We start from the raw sequence: 21,654 nt of genomic DNA on the forward strand, positions 1-21,654 counted from the left end.
TTCTCGAGCATGCCAAACTGAAATGTCCCTAAGGGTCACTAAATGGCATAGGGTAGTGATCTTTGATGGGGCATATCTCAGAGCTTGTGCAAGGTATAGATGTGATTCTAGTTCCTATACGATTGTGTTGTAGAGACCTACAATAACTTCTCTCACTTTTTAGAGATCTTACTCTATTTTGATTTTATGATGCCATCTCGGGTGATGTTGACACTTGTAGTGTTGGCTAGTACAAAGTTGACAACTGCCAAATCTCTCTCACCTTTCATCATGGGATCGAATTGTCTATTTCATTAGCTCTAGGTGGCTAGGTAAACACTAATTCCAACCTCATGCCATCATGTTGAGCACTAGAACATTCTCAAGCATGCTGAACTGAAACATCCCTATGAAAGATAATGACATGTTAAGGGGCTTACATGAGTTCATAAGTTTCCATTTATCTCCCCCACATTGAAAATATCATGGAGAAAACATGGTGTGATGTGTAGAAGAAGAAGATTCTAAAGGGCTCATAACTTTTCCTCCTCATCATAACTCACGATCTTAAGGGTTTATTAGAGGTAGGCTTAATATGGCACATATTCTAATGTGCCATAGGTTTATAAGATTGTGTCAAAACTATCAAAGGAATGATAGAGATCACTATTTTGTATCATTATGAGGGTTTCTCAAGGATCTTATCTTATGTAATATCATATTTGTGAATAGCAAAGAATATCTTCACTACCTCTTGCATTATCATTAAAAAATACCAATCACATTAACATGCTCGTAAATGATAGATTTGTAAATTGTGATGTTTTTAAGTTCATTATCTTATATTGAATAATGGTTTGGATCTTTAAAGAAGTTTTCTTTTGATAATTGTGGGTATATGTGACCCTCACCAATGTATGATAGTTTCATGAGAGGCAATAAAAAAGAAGTAAAAGTAAATAGATATATAAAGTACAAAAGTATATTTTAGAATGACAATAAGTGAATAGACTCTACACAATGCATTGAGGATAGTTTTCCAAAGAGAGAGCCAAGAAACTCATATGATATATGCAATAAAGAGTAGATAATGGTAAATAAATATCAAAGTAGATAACATTTTTTGAATATGATAGGGAATGACTATGGAAAGTGTTACATTCCAAGTAATGATTGGTTGGGATGTACATCATAGACTAAGGGAGATGATATTCATGAAGGGTTTTAGATAAAAGGCTACTATAATTGTCAAAACAACATTAATGATAATCAAGCATAAGGTAAAGGAATTATGAAGGAATGAGATTAAAGGAAAATATTCAAGGCAACAATAGTGAGTGTGATGAACAAATTTTTAAACCTTTGTAGTAGTGTAACTATCAACATCTCTAGAAAAACTCTTAAATCTTTGTCAAAATGCTAATTTCCATGAAAACAATGATATGGTATTAAACTTAATATTGGTGTTCATTTCTAGGGCTTTGTGGTAGGGTTAAAGAAAGTGGAATAATTTATTATGTAGATGGAATAAGTAAAAGAATGTCAAGTGGCAAAGTATGATCATGACAATCTTTAAAATCATTTTGACTTTTCTTTCAACTAAGCACAACAATAGTGTTTGGTCCAAACAAGTGAAAAAGTACATGTGAGAAGCCTATGTAGTAGTTATGTGCAAATGGAATAGAGGTGTCCAATTGAGATCAATGATTGATTTAAGTATAATGAAAAACCTCTTAAAAGCTAGTTCACTACTATATCACATAGATTATAGTCATATGGTAAAAAGCATGGAGAATCTTTATGTTAGAGGTATATAAGAACTAATTTAATGGATCATATGATAATGAATTTAACAAAAAATAATACATAGTGAGACAACAATCTTGATAATTCTAGTAATCATGTGTAATAGAATAGAAGACATTTAGTACTATTTATAGTAGGAGTAATAAATTAAAATGTTTCAAGGATCTTTTAATAAAAGAGCTAGTTTTGTATGTGCAAGATGACTCACAATCAAATACTACAATGAGTTGTAAAGTTGTGAGTTAGTTCATAAAGGAATAACCATGAAGGAACAATCATAGTTCTAAAGCTATGAAGATGAGCTCCAAATGTCATTTAGGTGGTGGTAGGTTGGTAGTTTGAGGAAACTTATTATCTACTCCTATTTTTTCAATGTTGAACTCTATTAGAATAAATTATAAGTTTCATGTAGCATGAACTGAGAATTCAAAAAAGGCTTTCAAATATTTTTGCATACATGTTAGTGCACTAGTGATATATGGTGATTTTGAGGCTACACTATATCAATATATTATTATATTGTTATGATGAATGGTGATCTAATGAATGAGAACCTAACAAATCTAGATGTCCAAAGATGTGCAACTGTCATAACATTAAGGATAAGACATTGAGATAGTGAGGTTTTCCCTTTGGAGAATGTGATAGATATAGCATTATGGCAATAGTAGTGTTAAAGAAGATGATAATAGGTGCTCCAAAATTCACGGCCTAAATGAGCAAAGGGATTCCAAAAGATGTCAAAACAATGAAGTTCATGGTTGTCTTGTTGGTGATGTGAAAGATGATTTGTATAGTAGACAAAGCGTCAAATTCAATACATTAAAGAAAAAAAGGTTTAGGAAAGTAGTTTGTCATAGATGAACATGGGACATGCATCCCATTATCTTAAAGCATTGGCATAATACACTTTTAAGGATATTAATGCCATGAAAGTGGAGCCTTAAGCTAGGAGACATGGATTGAATGAGGTCAAGCAATAGATATATGAAAGTTCTCTGTAGTAGCTAAAAAAAAATTAGATACTTGTAGACTCTATATTCACCATGCATTAGTTATAGTTTGTGACCAATTTTTGAATTTTTTTGTAAATTTCTTCAAAGACACCTATCTGTTGCTAGTTTTGGAGTTGTTTATCATGAAAGGGCTGCAAGTCTTCTCTCCACCATGGAAATTCCATGGTCTTCTAGATTTCAAGGCTATATACCCTAATGTATTATATTATGCAAGAAAGGGCCCTAAAAGTGAGTGCAAATAATTCTTTGACCAAGCCCTAGGAGATCTAGGCAATGCTTGGCTAGGGACTGTTAGCAAAGAAAGAGCTCTCGAGAGAAAAACTTGAAGAATGATGACTTTCCCTTCTGAGGGATCGAAGAGGGGTATGAGGAGGTTCTAACTTGTGGAGGAGGAGTCTTGATGAAGTGTGGAAGGTGTCTTAAAAGTGGGGACAATAGGCAGCCACAAAAACCCTACCTAACCCTCAATTTTGCTATTTTTGTTGTACGACTTGTATGCACCCTGAGACCCTGCAGATGCTTGAGCATGGGTCCTATGTATTAATTTTTCTTAAGGCTAGAGGTGTTGAAACTCTAAGAAAAAGGAGCTATTTGCCCTAGAAATTTGGGTGGAGGCCTAATTAGGGGCTCTCCTTGTAGCCCTTTTGTGAAGAAATCTTGAAATTGGGTACAAACCCATTGTTGTTATCCATTCAAGCAGAGTACAAGTGTTCCATTAACACCTTAGGACATCATGGAAACCTTGGTTGGACTAGGGAGTGCTATGGTACCCTAGTAGACCTATAAAACCTTTGGAGGGATATTGTTCCTAGAAGAGTAACGGAGTGATGCTACAAGTTTGGATTAGTTAACCTGGTGAGGAGGTTGGGCAAGGTTAGGGGATGTTCTAAGTAGCAAGATATCCTATAGACCACATGGGTGTACAAAAAACACCAAGATCCACATATAATATACAAGATTGGATGGGGACGAGGGTACTTGGGGTACTTAGGGTATGGGTATGGGTACAGGTATAGGTACAACTATTTTTAATAATAGGGGATAGGGGTACTTGGGTATGTCAAACTTTATTTTTAATTATACTTTTATATTTATAGAAAACCTGAATTTATGAGTCATGACAATGATTTTTCAAATCAAGAATAGTGATAAAGTTTGCAAATGTAATGTATTGTTTTCAATTTCAAATTTGTTATATGTTTGTCATAATAATTTATGATAAATGTTTAGATGCATAACATAGAAGGTAAGCTTTAAACATGAACAAGAAGATCATAAATCATATGACAATGACATATTGCAAATGGTAAATTTTTGGCTTTAACACTGATAAAGTTTATTGTTGATCAATATTGTATCAAAAATTCAAACTGATTAGGTATTGAATTAAGTTTGATAAACAAATTAGAGAGAAGGAAAAATTTAAACATGAACAAGATCATAAATCATATGACGATGACATATTGGAAATGATAACCTTATGCTTAAACAATGATAAAGTTTATTTTTAATCAATATTCTATCAAAGTTTTGAATTGATTAGGTATTGAATTAAGCTTGATAAGCAACGAGCTGATACACAAATAAAAAATAAATCAAAATCTCAATCAAGGTCCTTAGCTATGATTCTCTCCACCAAGTACTTGATACTTGGGATACGTGTACCTAGTACTTGGGTACATGGGTAAAAGTACCAGGGGTGTGGGTACAAGTACCCATGCAACCTCATAATATATTATGATAACCAATAATGTCATACATGAACAAACATATAATATATTATGATAACCAATAATGTCATACATGAATGAACATATAATATATTATGTTAACCAATAATGTCATACATGAAGGAACATATAATATATTATGATAACCAATAATGTCATACATGAAAAAACATATCATATATTAACCAATTATGTCATAAGTCTAATAATTTCATGAATCAAATAAATGTCATACATCAAATATTAAATGTCATATATACATCAAATGTATATCGAATATGTCCACTGACATAAAATCCAACATATATGTCTGTTGATGCCTATATATGTATGTCTATCAACTATATCTTCTCCTTCCCACAAGGGAAAGGAAACAAATCTCTAAAGGTCTTCAGTTGTTGTGTCAAGGGAGATGATGGCGATGATGGGGTCTTCCTCACATGATTGCTTGTCCTCTTGTTGAGGCTCTTCTCTAACTCAAGTTGATACAAACAAAGTAGATATGAATCAATAATTATTATATATTGAAATCAAATATATGTACAAAAAAAATTAATTATTTTCTTACTACCATCAAATAATTACTCTGCAAGTCCACCTCGGAGGCTTGTGGATGATCAAGTGTAACAAGACCCTACAAAAATTCAATCAATATAATCACTTATAAATAACATTAGAAATTTTGATACTAGCTATTATAAACAACAACTAAAACCAAGAAAATTCTTTCATACTTCAATTAGTGGCTGTGAACTAGCCATAGCTGCAGCCACTCCACGATTGATGGACTGTCGAAGATGAGGAGTCTCATATGTCAAGAGCTGCATGCCATACAATACACATTACATGTAACATGAAACATGAAAAAAATATAACCAAATGAATTAAATGAATATGAAACAAATGTACCTCTACAAATCTTGTATCACATCTAGGCTTGGAGTCCATACTGAATATCGACAATCTTGTAGAAAACTGATGCACATGCATTAAGTTTTTTGTCAATCCTTCTTATGATTACTTAATAAATATATGTATTAATTTAAATGATTAAATCAATACATACCTCTGGACTCATCAATGAGACAAAAAATGGGGCTGAGGGATCACTACTAGGGCCGCCAACACTCTGACCCTAAATTTTGAACAATGTCAATACATGCTAATTAATTAATCATTCACTATACATATGAAATGTGATAAAATTAGTTTATTAATTGTAATTTACCTATGTGTCAATGCCTAATGTATCATTCAGGAACTAATCAATGATGATTGCATCATCCACACCATCTCCAACATGACTGCGAAATGTGCATAAGGATTCGCATGATGTGCACATGTGACTATGACATGCAAAAGGCTCCTCCTCAACTAATGGACTTGTGCAATGAATGAGGGTTTGCATCAAAGCATTAATAGTCCCTAGAGTCCTCGCCTCTACATGTTCCTTCAAAATGGAAGGAATAGTCACATGCTCACCCTGTGGCTTGACCATAGGTGCCCTAACTACATTAGGGTCACGACATGCCTCTGACCTCTCAAATGATGACCCCCCACCTCTACCCTGAGATTCTAATATATCAAAATAATTGGGGACCTCCCCAAGGAAAAACTCATAATACAATTTTCTTAAGAAATACATTGGGACCTCTTGATTATTGTAGGGAAGGGCATCAAAAACCATCCACCATCTATCCCAAAAATTATTTCTAATACCATCGTGTATGCACCAATGGATGGGGAATCATTTAGTTGACTCTTTAACAATATTTTGTTCACCGAGCTTTCTAAACAATGCACAAATTCTACCTTTTGGTATTTTTTTTTTTTTTCACATCTTCATATGATAATTTGTTTGCATAATATCATTTTTGTTCTTCCTTCTTAACTCACCAAATAGCTAACTGACCACTAACAGAAGCTATGTGGGTCTTAATTGACTCGAGGGAGGATGCCAATTGAGCTCTCATTGGATTGGTTTGTCCACATGCTTTCAACCTACCAATGAGTGCTTCTAATTCATTTTTTCCTCTTTCTATTTCATTTATTATGTTTTCTTGTGTGCCAGGAGGAGGTCTTCTAGTTGGTGTAGGTTGCAAATTTGTTGTTCTTGTTGTGGAGGGTTTTGGTTTGGATCTTGTTGAGGGTTTTGGTTTTGATTTGCTTGGGGATTTTTTGGTTCATTATTCACATTTTCTAATAAGAAATCAATTGAAATCTAAATAAATAAATAAATTTAAAGAAAAATTTAAAAAAACCTACAAAATAATACAAAAAATATATAAAACAATGCAAAAAGAAGGTTGGACAACATACATTGTACTCATGATCTCAAACTTTGATGGCAAGGAGGCATATTGACAAGGCAGGTGATGAAAACCTTCAATTTTCTTAATTCAAATACACACTATGAGCAGGGGAAGTTGGAAAATGAAGAAAAAATGAATGGGTCATGGGTTTGCAGTCCATTTATAATGATTTGGGTTTTTCAAAATCACATACTCGCTATAGCATGCACACACTATTGAAAGTTAGAAAACAAAAGGGTGTCATATTTTTGGCACCACAACTTGGTGCACTTACCCCATAATGAGCTTTGATCTCATCAGTTGGGAGCACTAGAAAATACAATCTGTCTCTGAATGTTCAAGAAACACAGATGCAAGGGATATGCATGAGAAAATCACTTCCAAGTATACACTTGAAGGGAATGTGGTGATTGGCTGGTTCAGAGTCATCTTTTGACTCATCATGTTTTCAACATAATACTCCTTAGTATGCCATGTCATTTGAGTCAATGATCATCATATGAGTATGTAAGAGATATTAGAGAAACGTGAACACCTCCTATCAAATGAATTTAACAAACCCATGACTTGTGATTCCAAATGCACAACCCATGAACTATAGAAAAATGGCAATCACCTGTAATGAAGCCACCCAAATATGCAAAGCACATGGATTTATAATCAAAATAGGTTTGAATGAATGTGTTACAACCGAAAGCTACTTTGAGCCTATCATGTGAGAGAGAAGTGAGTACAATCCTAAGAAGTAAGGTCATCACTGGAATGAGGATAATGGAAATGGGAGATTCACTTAGATTCTTGAATTAACAAGAAATTGGTACTAGAATGAAAAGTGATAAGGAAATGACAATGAATCGAAAAACTCTTGTAAAAGAGACGTCATTACTAGATGTTTCCATAAGTGAACTAGGGATTGATAATCTCAAGAGATGGTTTCAAATTCTCTTTAATGTTTATTAAAGTCACGTTACTAAAGTTGCCTTTCCAACATGAAATGACTCAAAAAATTTGAAGAACATATCAAGGAAGTGGATGGAAAGCTATCTTAATCAAGTCAAAAAATTTCATATCTTTTAGGTAGATCTTGTAAATCACAACTTTTGTCATTTTGGGTTAATATTGTTGAGGTTAATTAACCTCACCCAAATCACATATTTGGGAAGTAGTTATTAACCACAGAGGAGTAGTTCTTAACCTTGATGTCTATATAAGGAATCATCTTAGCTTTGTAAAGGGACTTTTTGGGATTTTTGAATAGGAGAATACTTAGGTTAGAATTTTGGTGATAAGATAATATTTGGAAAGTGTGTACAAATTTTATCTTTGCAATAAAAAATTCCTCTTACATTCTTGGTGCAAGAAAATAAAGGGAAATTCTATTTGAGTTCTCTTCTTTCAAAATCTAAATTGTTAAAGATGTTGATTCTTTTTGCAGTGCGCATTTTCATGGTATTGTGCAGATGTTTATGAATTTTTGGATCAACATTGTGCTAGTGGTAATTCTCAAGCGTAGATCTTGATTATTATTATTAGCGGTTTAAGTTAGTCCAAGAAAGCTTTGAAGTCATGTGGTGCATTTTTCATCAATGGCTTTCTATTGATCTTTTAAATTTTGATTTCATCTTTATTTGAAAAACTTCAAAATTATATCATACAAGGGAGCTACCCCTCTAAACGCAAAGGAAGGCTGCATATCAAGGGCCTATCCAACTGTTGTGAACAATTTGCCACATACACTCCATTGGGCCATTTTCAAGTGACAAATCTATTTACCAACAAACAAGAAAATTGAAAAAAATTTCATTGACCAAAAATCAAATCTAATACAAAATAATCAAATATTTGAAATGAGAACATAACCAATTATTCTTCACTATGTAGTGCAAACAATAGACAAATAAAGTTGAATATAAATAAATATTTTGAATTATAGCATGCCCATTATGTTTATTGTTGGCTTGACATTACATCACTACATGCATAGATTATGACTATCTATGTAATAGTACTAGCATAATACTCTAGCATACTTATTTTCAGAAGAATATACATGAAGTATGCTAAAAATTTCATATTTGTTAATTATTCTATTGAATAACTATTAATTTTTATGAATAGACTTTTTCCATTAATTAAAGTATTAAAGGTACATATTCACAAAAAAGGGGTTGGGGGATACTGGATCACCCTGTGACTTCAAATGGCAGAAATCAACTATTCATCAGAAAACATATATAAGCAAAAACATGAAACTTTAGGCTGTAAGAGTAGTGCCAGCCAAAGGAGGGTCTTTATCATTAGAACCCCATAAATCCTTGGGGTTAGTAGTTGGCTCAGGAGGAGCCCAACTATCAGTGGAAACAATATATTTATCAGCCTCTTTTTCTTCTTCATCCCTGGGAGGAGAAATGATAAGATCCAACTGGGGGAAAGCCCACTTGGGGTCATGGGGAGTATATGGCCAACTTGCATCAGTGATAGTAGGGGGATCCACTAGGGACTAACCCAAACCCAACTTCCTAGGAGGCAAGGTTGAGCATTGATGACCACAAAATTGACCACTAGGAGAGTGACCATAAGTGAATAACTATTATTAAATAATATTAAACTAGCATACTCATCTTTAGAGAAATTATAGTAAAGCATGTCAAAATATATTATGTTTGATTATTGTTCGAGTTAAAAATATATTATAATACATAAGTAATCTTAAATCATTTTTATACATTATGATTTTATAACTAGTATTAAATAATTAATAAGGTATGATTTTATTAAATTATGTCAATATATTTTTGTTTTTGATAAAAGCAATGACAAAATTAGGGTGTTGTCCTATAGTACAAATAGAGAATTATCCTAATGATTGACATTAGATCACCATCACTAGCACATTAATAACAACTATGGAGTATTATCCAAAAGAAAAATAACTTCCTTAATCTTCCTCTATTAAAAAAAAGATCTCTATCCATCATGATTTTGATGTGGCATCAAACTATTTATTCAATCCCTTATATCTAGATGAAACTCATTTCTAGATTAAAATATCCTCTAACTTATTTACTATGTGTGTCTCTCATTATCATATTCTCCCTTAAACATTACATGTTAAGGAGAAAATTAAGCTTGAAAAAAATAAGTCAAATTTAACTATATAACACTTTTAGTGTTGGAATGAAGATTATAATGTGATGTTTAAGCCGTCCACTCATCAACTAGCTCCTTCAACATGAAAAGATGCAATATTTCATCTAATAGACATGTGCTAACATTTCACTCTAACTCACTATTTCTGCTTGCTCAAACAATAACCATAAGAAGGTGCAAAATGATTACACTGAAGACATTTCTTTAATGAGAAGGGAAACCTAATATTGACAAACTGATAACTTCTTATATCCTTTTTCTATATAAATTTTTTAAAATAAAATGAATATAAATTCCAAGTTTTATTCAAGTTGAAAGAGTTGCATTTCCTTTTTCGGCCTTATCTTATGAATTCATACGCATGCTTCACTCTGAATATCCATGAGAGATATATGGAGTTCACTAAAGATAAAATATTGGAGATTGAAATTGTAATTTGGAATGTAATAAACTCTCGATAAGCTATAGCTAAATTTTGAATTGACATCTACACATGGATTATTGTACAGAAGTGCTTGCCAAAATCTATGAGAGAACTCACCAATCTAGAGACATTATAGTTGATGTTCCTATCATTTATAAAACCTATTATATTAGAAATCAACTAATTTAATGAACAATTTCTTACATATTATTTAGGAGAAATGTTTTAAAGTTTAATTATAAAATAAGTCAATATATGTAACTATTATTTACATTATAATTATTTTTTCCTTTATATATAATTAAGAATTAAACTACAAACTTATACTTAATACTTAATATTAGGTATAAGAGGCCAAAGTCAACATTAATTATTGTTATTATGTGTTGTAATCGATTATTATTATTTGTTAAGTTTGATTAGACTCTAATCCAAAACCTTTTATATAAGAGGTTTAGAAGGTAAATTGTGTTGTGACTAATAAGCTTAAAGGCTTAGAGGCTCTTGCCTAATATTAAACCTATATTTGACTTATATAACTAATAAGTAAATAAATTATAATATTATAATTTATTTATTTATTACGTGTATATTTTTTACTTATTATTATTCAGGAAGTGAAAGTTTCAAATCAACAATGTAGTCCACAAATGAACAATTAATATATTGAAAATTTAGAATGTACTATATGTTAAAGATATATATTTTATTGTAATAATTTATTTTATAATTTAATATATGAGGAATTAAGTATATTATAATAGATAGTTTTAATGATAAGAAATCCTTAATATCATGTATCTTTTATTGGCTTGAATAAACTAACTTTGCATACATTGATAACTTACCTTAAAAGCTCATTTAAAAAAAATTAAAATATTGTTAATTAAAAATTCAATGCATATACATATACATATGTGTGCACGTGCGCGCGTGCACACACACATATACATATACATACATACATACATATATGTATATATACATATACATATACATATACATATATATACATATATACATATACATATACATATATATATATATATATATATATATATATATATATATATATATATATATATGCATATATATACATACATATATATATATACATATACATACACACACACACACACACACACACACACACACACACACACACACATGCACACACACACACACTTACATATAAGGTTGAAGCCCTCCATAATATTATTTTCATAAAGATAATATAATCACTTTGTTTATAGGGGGCATAAAGTTCAGTTATATTGTCAAGCCAATCTTCTTTATAGTTTCATCTTTGATTCCATAATCTAACTTCAGAGGCCACTAGCGCTAGCTTCCCATGATTTTGAATTGCATTAAGTAACTTCCATCATCGGTGCTTGTTTGTGTAGTGCCTAGCCTTAGTTTACTTTTCATGTTATATTGCTGAATTCTTTTAGGCCAAAGTTTATGGTTATGTATTATGAATTAGTGGTACTTGGGTACCTAATCTTATTGATGTTATTTTGTACTTAGATCATATATTTGATGAGCTATTTGATACTTGGTTATTTCATGTGCTCATGGTTATTCTTTTGATGATGATACTTTGTATGTTTCATATAGTGCTTTTAGTTGTTTCATGATGACATTATATAGATGATTTATATGTGTTTTTATGGTTACTTACCCCATAATTGCATGTGTATGGTGTACATGCACATGTTTTACTTTATGTTTGACTTTTTTGATGTGGTTGAGGGAGGGAGTTGTAGTCACCTACTAGTCGAGATCTATACGATGTACCACTCCCCACCATTACCTTTTTAGTTTATATATATGCATATATGTACATTTTAAAATTTTATACAGATTGCAAGTATTAGGCATCGACTTCCCTGAATTGCTAGAATGAGCGCGCCCTATCATAATATCTCAATGGTAAAGAGGGGAGATAGTTCTCAAGTCCAAATCCTAACCCTAAGCCAATTGTCCTAGAATATAGGACAACTATCTAATATATATACACTTCCAAATTTGTCAAGTGATGTGAATTCAAAATTTTGACCTTAAGTTTGAATTTGTACTTTTTCTTTTAGATGGGTTTTCTTATTGAGTTTGTGGGTCTACTATGATTTTCAGTTATAGTTAAATCAAATAAATATATCATTAAATGATTTAATTTAATGAAAAAATTGTAAAGAAAAATCATTTTTTAATTATATTTAATAATTAGTTGGGAAATTAATTAGAAAGATAAAATTAATTTAAAGATATAATTAAAAGTCCAAATTTGGCATGATTATATTTATTTATTTTAATAATAATTAATTTAGAAGTTTCATTTTAATAATGAAATCTAAATATTATTATTAGTTAAATTGATAAATATACTTTCTAAATATGTCTTATTAATTGATAAAAATAAAGTGACAATAGTTTAAATAAAATTTATTCTAATTAAAAAAATAAAAAGTACACAAAGAATTAAGTAAATTAAAATAATAAAAGAAAAGGCTTTTTCTTGTTCGTGAAACTGAAACCCTAAGAGGAGAAAACTCTTTATTAGAAAATTAGAGCCAATTTCTCCACAAACGGGTCTAGAGGATCAAGTTTTGGAAAGGGTTTCGAGAGATAGGAATCTTGCGTTCTTTGAGCATCCATCACATTTAGCATCAAATCAAGGTGAGAATTCTATTAAGATTATCACAATAAATCTCATATCGTTTCTCTATCTTCTTTGTGCCTATATTATAGATCTTGTCTTGTTTTTGGAAATTGGATTTTAGAATAAAGCGTTTGTGCATAAAATTATTATTCTTTCTTATTGAAATGTCTATGAGAGAAATCAAATTGAAAATTCTTATTGGAAATAAGTTTTAAAAAAAACAAAGATCAAGTTAAGGTTGAAAATGAGAACTAGTATTAAATTCACAATTTTTATTGCTACATAATATCCTCTCCACCAGAGTATTGTATGAAAATTTGTATATAAATATGTATATATATATATATACCACAATAATTAATAATTACTATTGTAAATATATATCATTTTCCATTTTAAAAAGGGCGCTTTCATTGTTTGCATTTAAAAAATATATATTTTTAAAAATAAAATAAAAAACTAAATTTAAAATTATTTTTATGGGAGACAAAGGCCATGACCACCCCCGCCCCCACTACTTCATCATAGCTTGGCTGTGAAGGCAGCCAAGGCTGCTTTGATGGTTTCTAAAGGACTGTAGACGAGAAACCCTAGCTTAAGGTAGTTTTTTTTTAATTAAAACTTATTATTATTATAATTATTATTTTTTGATCAATAAATTACCAAATCCTTGTATTATAATTTAATAAAAATAAAAAATTACATGGATTCTCCATTCAAACAGGCCTTAGTAGGAAAGAATGGAGTAAGAAAACCTCCAGTCTTGCCCAGGACCAAAGTCTTATATTATACAGATTAAAAGGGGCATACCCTAGTTTACATCATCTCATTTAATTTACATACAAGTATTTTAATCAAAGTACATTTTTGAGAATATGAGAAACAAGGAAACTCTACCCCATAGCTACATTTTTTCTTTCTACATTTCAAACAATTAGGGTGGAAGCTACATCCAAAACACTAGTAATTTCCACATAATGTTAGAAGTCAACTTATAAAACTATATAAATAAACAAGTCTATAATTTCCATACTTTCTAATGCTCAAAAGTACTCTATACTTCTAAGTATTAAGTGATCTGACATGTCTTTTAAAGATAACATTCTCCATTATAATTTACAAGTTCTTATCTTTTGTCAGACTAAGGGTTTGCTTCCTTAATAAAGATGCTTCTGCCCATTCTGAGATGATACATATTAGCTCATGATGATTGTACTTGATCAAGATTAGATGGGGAATGATAAAACATAATTTCCTTTTTTCCTCTAATTTGTTTGGAATAATTTTCCAATATTGTTTAACATCTACTGTTGTACAAATTGATAAATATACTTTCTAAATGTCTTATTAATTGATAAAAATAAAGAGACAATAGTTTAAATAAAATTTATTCTAATTAAAAAAACAAAAAGTACACAAAGAATTAAGTAAATTAAAATAATAAAAGAAAAGGCTTTTGCTTGTTCGTGAAACTGAAACCCTAAGAGGAGAAAACTCTTTATTAGAAAATTAGAGCCAATTTCTCCACGAATGGGTTTGGAGGATCAAGTTTTGGAAAGGGTTTCAAGAGATGGGAATCTTGCGTTCTTTGAGCATCCATCACATTTAGCATCAAATCAAAGTGAGAATTCTATTAAGATTATCACAATAAATCTCATATTGTTTCTCTATCTTCTTTGTGCCTATATTATAGATCTTGTCTTGTTTTTGGAAATTGGATTTTAGAATAAAGCGTTTGTGCATAAAATTATTATTCTTCCTTATTGAAATGTCTATGAGAGAAATCAAATTGAAAATTCTTATTGGAAATAAGTTTTTTAAAAAACAAAGATCAAGTTAGGGTTGAAAATGAGAACTAGTATTAAATTCACAATTTTTATTGCTACATAATATCTTCTCCATCAGAGTATTGTATGAAAATTTGTATATTAAATATATATATATATATATACCACAATAATTAATAATTACTATTGTAAATATATATCATTTTCCATTTAAAAAAGGGCACTTTCATTGTTTGCATTTAAAAAATATATATTTTTAAAAATAAAATAAAAAACTAAATTTAAAATTGTTTTTATGGGAGACAAAGGCCATGACCACCCCCGCCCCCACTACTTTATCATAGCTTGGCTGTGAAGGCAGCCAAGGCTGTCGTGATGGTTTCTAAAGGACTATAGACGAGCAACCCTAGCTTAGGGTAGTTTTTTTTAAATTAAAACTTATTATTATTATAATTATTATTTTTTTATCAATAAATGACCAAAGCCTTGTATTATAATTTAATAAAAATAAAAAATTACATGGATTCTCCATTCAAATAGGCCTTAGTAGGAAAGAACAGAGTAAGAAAACCTCCAGTCTTGCCTAGGACCAAAGTCTTATATTATACAGATTAAAAGGGGTATACCCTAGTTTACATCATCTCATTTAATTGACATACAAGTATTTTAATCAAAATACATTTTTGAGAATATGAGAAACAAGGAAACTCTACCCCATAGCTGCATTTTTTCTTTCTAGATTTCAAAAAATTAGGGTGGAAGCTACATCCAAAACACTAGTAATTTCCACATAATGTTAGAAGTCAACTTATAAAACTATATAAATAAACAAGTCTATAATTTCCATACTTTCTAATGCTCAAAAGTACTTATACTTCTAAGTATTAAGTGACCTGACATGTTTTTTAAAGATAACATCCTCCATTATAATTTACAAGTTCTTATCTTTTGTCAGACTAAGGGTTTTCTTCCATAAACAAAGATGCTTTTTCCCATTCTGAGATGATGCATATTAGCTCATGATGATTGTACTTGATCAAGATTAGATGGGGCATGATAAAACACAATTTCCTTTTTTCCTGTGATTTGTTTGGAATAATTTTCCAATATTGTTTAACATCTACTGTTGTAGAAATTATCACTTTTGCTTCCTGACCCTTTGTTTACTAACTCTGAAATTAGTCTAGCTACTTCTCGCTTGATGTTTATATTTGATGGTATACTATTCTACCTTGTATCTTATTAAAAACCATTTCTTAAGTCCTACTGACTATCCAATGCTTTGTTTAACCGTTTGAATTTATCTTTAGCATAAAGTCAAAGCTAATTCTGCTAATAAGAATGAGATTTACATTATTCAATTTGATTAAGACATCTATTTAATTTTTGGTTAAATTACTTCTAATTATAGATTAAGATATTCTCACTGTTAGCACCCTTATTTGCTAGCTGATCTATGTCTTTATTACCTTCCCTAAATATATGTAGAATCTAAAAATCTTCGAAGAGATCTAGGAGATTAAGCACTTCTTCCAGTTTTGAATTTAAAACCCAATTTGGTTTCCCCCTTTTTCTAATGGAATTCAAGACAATCTATGAATCTCCTTCAATAATGAGTTTTGAGATACTAATATTTAAGCACATTTTTAGGCCTTCTTGAAGGGCTTCTAGTTCAATGAGATTTTTAGTGGTTGATCCTATAGATTTAGCCCTTTTTGGTGTCCAATTTCCAGAATCATTATTAATGATGCATCCTATTCCTATGGTACTAGGATTGCCTCTTGAGTCTCCATAAAAATTTAGTTTGATCCAACCACTGCGTGGTGGAATCCATTTACATTTTACCCTTGCCTCTTTATTCTTTGTTTTATACATAAGTGGGGGATTAATTAGGTATTTCCAACTCTTTTTCATTAGACCATCCCATTCTAAAAATGATCCTTCCTCTTTCTAGGTTTTCCTAAGGCAAGATTTTAAGGTTTCACCAATATAGGCCTTAATTTTATTAATAATTTCATTTGTAGACATAGCCTGATCGTGAAATATTCTCTTGTTCATTTCTTTCCAAACTTCCCAAACAAGGATAGATGGTAAAATATTCCATAGTTTGGTATATATACAATTACTACTATTAGTTGGCTAGCCCATAAGGAGATCATCCAACAATTCTGGCAAAGGAGCCATCTAGCCCAACATTTGTATGAGCCAATCATAATAGTATTGTGTATAGGGACATTTATATAAGAGATGATCATAATTTTCACTATCTTTCTTACATATCACACATCTTGATGGTCCCTAAATACCCATCTTCCTAAGTCTGTCCGCCAATAAAATCCTCTTCTAGGAGGCAATCCACAAAAAGAAGCCTGCCTTTGGTAAATAGGATAAATCCCAACAAAGTTTAAGGGGGATATTCAATTCTTCCCACCTTTTAGATTGAGTGATTACTCTATATCCATTTTGAATGTTATACCTTCCATCTTTTGATACTTTTAGATAGAGGTAAGTAGGAAAGGAGGTATGTTGGGAGGGTAGATACAACTACTTTGATCTTAGTAACTTTACCCACTTTTGTAAGCCATTTATCTTTCCAGCCTCCTATCGTTTTATTCATCCTGTCAAGGATATTGTGCCATCCTTTGTTCATTTTACTACCTTTTTCTAACTCTATTCCTAAGTATTAATAGGCGAATGTGCCCCTTTTATATCCCATAATATTACAGATCTATTTTTCTATTTCAAGTTTGGTGTTAATGAAGAATATATCTGATTTTATAGCATTCAATCTTTGACCTTAAGCTTCCATATATTGTTGAATGATCATCTTGATATTTAGGGCCTCTTTTATTATACTTTCTCCTAGTAAAATGGTATTATTTGCATATTGTTGGTGGGTTATATTAGAGACATTTTATATTATAGTAACACCCCCAATTTTTCCTTTAGAGTGTGCTTTGGTAATTGTCCTACCAAAGGCTTCTACCATGATAATGTATAGGAAAGGATATAGGGGATCTCCTTGTCTTATACCTCTTGATGTGTCAAAGAATCCTTTAGGGGTCCCATTAATAAGAATGTAGATTTTAGTTGTTAAAATGCATTGATAAATAAGATTAATCCATTAGTGAGAGAATTTGAATGCTTCTAAAGTTTTGCATAAAGACCTCTAATAAACCATATCATATTCCTTCTAAATATCTAGTTTCATGAACATGCTTGTGATTTTATTTTTATTGGTAGAGTGTAATGTTTCTTGTATAATGATCATCCCATCAAGAATCAATCTTGCTGGTATAAAACCTATTTTTTCTTCTAAAATAAGCTTAGGAAGAAACACTCATTCAATTAGCTAGAATTTTAGATATGATTTTATAAATGGTGTTGCAAAGAGCTATAGGTCTAAAATCTCCATGGTTTTTAGGATCATCTTTTTTGGGTATTAAAGTAAGAAAGGTAGTATAAATTTCTGATAGTAGTGACCCACCATTTCTTGATGCTTCAACGGCTTTCCAAAGATCAATTCCAATAATATACCAACATTTTTGGAAGAAGAAAGCATCGAATCTGTCTGGATAACTATCAGAATTCATGTTGAATAACATAGATCTGACTTCTTCCAAAGATATGGGAGAGTTTAATGCTTTATTATCTTCTATAGAAATTACTTTTGGAATAACTTCAAGAATTTTTTCTTGAGCTGTCATATTCAAACTCTTAATTTTTTTTAGTAAATTATTGAAATGATCTACAAAAATCTTTGATATGCTGTTAGGGTTTTCAGTGATAGATCTTGAGGAGTCTTTAATTTTAATAATTTTTCTTTTAGCTCTATTATATGAAGTGCTATTATGAAAAAAAATTGTATTAGGTGTTAGTGTAGTTTTTTATTTTTTCTATTTTGCTAGGTTTTTCCTACACTTTTAATAATCTCGCTTAGGTTAATAAAGCATGTCTTATTAGGTGAATGGTTGTGAGGTGTCACCTTCCTACATGTGAGCATCCATTAGCTATCTTGGGAAGATACTTTTCTATCTTTAGTCCAATAGATGGTTGCTCCTCATTGGTTGGTGTTGCCACCTCCTCCGTCTTCCTAGCCTATATAAGCATGCTACCTGGCTTGTATTTGCATCTCTTATTTTTGCATCCTCTTAATGCTATTTTGCTTCCAGCATTTGCATTACTCTCTTGGAGACTAAATCTATGATGCTATTTTGATTTTGTATCATTTGAATTCATAGTTTAGATATTTACTCTTTGCAATAGTTTTCTGGGTTATTGATCTTTTCAGATTCTAACATGGTATCAGAGCTTTTCTATGTGCAAGAGTAGATTTTAGTTTCCTTATTTGAGAGATTCAAGGGGGGCGAATAAACTTTATTGTAGTTTTTTGAAAAATGAAGTATGCTCTTCTCTTGCATCTTTGGATGATCCTGAGAATCAGAAAAGTTTTGACAAAAACGGTTTTTCTCTGGGGTTTCAATCTCAAATCTGACAACCAACTTGCATATTTGGAGTTTTCAATCAGTTTTGCAGGTTTCAGCATACCATTGATGGACTTAGGAAGCTGATCCAACATTTGCATGTCATATTTTGGTTGCTGGGGTTGTTTCTTGATTTTTGGAGCCATTTTTTACTGTTAAAGGCATTTGATTTACACTACAGCAACATCTTTTGTACATCAGCAAGGAAAACACTTTCTGGGTTTTGTTCACAGTCTCGAAAAACTATTTGGGTATCTTTTAGATTTTGCATGCAAGTTGTATATTTTTCAAAATTGAGCATGCAAAGCTACAACCATACCCCTCTCTATTGGCAATCGCAGATTTGAATGCAATTTTTCTTCAAATCAGGGGATTAGCAATTTTTCGGAGCATTTTCAATCCAAACGGACGCCACTATTGAATCCAAAAGGCCGTTTGCAGTCTGGATCCATATAAAACTTGTCGTTTTTGGACACAGGGCAATTTTGGAGATTTTTTGAAGCCTCTAGGGTCGTTGCCGTACGGGCCGTACGGACGAAAAAGGCATTTAATGCAATTTTTAAAAAAATTCGCAGCGCCGCCGCCACACCACCTCCACACAGCCTGCAGTGGCCGCAGCAGGCAGTGCCGCTCGAGCTCCGCTGCGGCCCGGCCGCCTCTCGGTCGCCTCCAGTCCGCCGCCCTGTGGCCACCTCCGTCGATAGCTCCGCCGCCCTGCGACCACCTCCCTCCACCCACCAGCTGTGCGTCTCCGTCAGCGCTGCTTCAGCATCTGCAGCTACTGCGGGGGTGACACATGGCCTGGGCTCCACGTGGCACCTTGCCACGTGGACCCTCCATGTCACCCCTGCCACGTCGGTTTTGCCACGTGGCTGCCATGTGGACCTCTTTTTTGCTGTGACGGGCTGCAGGCCGTCAAATTTAATATCTGGTACTGCTGACATCAGCATGATGTCATCGCTGCATCACCATCCTTGCTTGCACCTCTCCTGATTTGCTTTTGGACCTACCTTCAATTTTTTGGCCATAACTTTTGCATACAGAGGTATTTTTCCGATTCGAAAGAAGTGTCGAAAAGCTGGTTCTGAGACGGAGATGCTGGTATAGGTGTTTTTGAGTTTTGATGTAGTTTGGTTGCCTATTATGGCAGTCAAAGACAGATGTTCTATTTTTCACTCCGAGAGGCGCATCTTGAGCTTCCGATCTCCGATTTTGGACTTCTTTATATCAATGGAAAGATCTATTTGTTTCAGGTCCGGAGATGGATTTTGTTACTTCAGTTGCTTTGTTTTGGGCTTTACCTTTTGTTGTTTTAGCCTTATATTTTTTCTGATCATTGTTGATATTTATTGTAAGCATCTTTGTGCAACGCACTCAGATAAAGTGCCACTCTTGCATTTCGGGATCCTTTTCATCATTGTGATTCATTGTAATCGCACTATTATATAAAGTGCCATGGGGGGGATAGTTGTTTGCCGCTTATAGGCCCTCTTTCTCTAATTCCTCATGCAGTTTCGATGACACATGCCTTTATTTGTGTTTGTACCTCACTCTCGATGTGTTTGGCTCCTGTGTTGTAGGAGATTTTTGGCCCATCTTTTCAGCTACCTGTCACCTCACCTACTTTAAGGGGAGGTTATATTGTTGTTCTATGCTTCTTTGGTTGATGGTTCGTACCTTCTATTTCCATGGAGGTTCCTTTGGTTGATGGTTTGTGCCTTCTATTTCCATGGAGGTTCTACAGATCAACATTTTGACAGAGTTTTGTGGTTCTTCATGCTTCAGTGATGCTGCTTCTTCATGATCACTCCTTGTTCCTGTTTTAGGGGACAATTTCCCTAGTGGGAGACTTCTTCAGTTCTTCACTAGGTTCTTACCTCTTTTTGGGGGAGGGTTTTTCCCATGTAGTTTTCTCTCTTTCCCCGCTTTCAGAGGTTGCATCTTCTTGCATTGTACTTGGGTACCTAACATGGCCTCGTTGCTAGGACCCATTTCTACATCCACCTAAGCTTCGCTTATGGGGGGGTGTTAGTGTAGTTTTTTATTTTTTCTATTTTGCTAGGTTTTTCCTACACTTTTAATAATCTCGCTTAGGTTAATAAAGCATGTCTTATTAGGTGAATGGTTGTGAGGTGTCACCTTCCTACATGTGAGCATCCATTAGCTATCTTGGGAAGATACTTTTCTATCTTTAGTCCAATAGATGGTTGCTCCTCATTGGTTGGTGTTGCCACCTCCTCCCTCTTCCTAGCCTATAGAAGCGTGCTACCTGGCTTGTATTTGCATCTCTTATTTTTGCATCCTCTT

The 21,654-nt window shown here is 32.3% G+C and overlaps 1 protein-coding gene across 1 annotated transcript in view; it reads right to left on the bottom strand.

Annotated features, from left to right (window-relative positions):
* Positions 1 to 20,297, bottom strand: part of LOC149561566 (respiratory burst oxidase homolog protein C-like) — an 87,448-nt gene extending 67,151 nt beyond the window's left edge. Inside the window, exons 1-4 of the mRNA XM_089827867.1 lie at positions 20,233 to 20,297; positions 19,884 to 20,148; positions 5,266 to 5,352; positions 5,117 to 5,165 (exon numbers count right to left, since the gene is read on the bottom strand). Coding sequence (XP_089683993.1) covers positions 5,117 to 5,165; positions 5,266 to 5,352; positions 19,884 to 20,148; positions 20,233 to 20,297 — 466 coding nt within the window. The remainder of the gene's footprint in view (positions 1 to 5,116; positions 5,166 to 5,265; positions 5,353 to 19,883; positions 20,149 to 20,232) is intronic.
* Positions 20,298 to 21,654: the final 1,357 nt, after the last annotated feature.

The sequence above is a fragment of the Cupressus sempervirens genome, chromosome 4, assembly GCF_028749045.1.
Source record: "Cupressus sempervirens isolate cs-2001-9-10 chromosome 4, ASM2874904v1, whole genome shotgun sequence".
Lineage (NCBI taxonomy): Eukaryota > Viridiplantae > Streptophyta > Pinopsida > Cupressales > Cupressaceae > Cupressus > Cupressus sempervirens.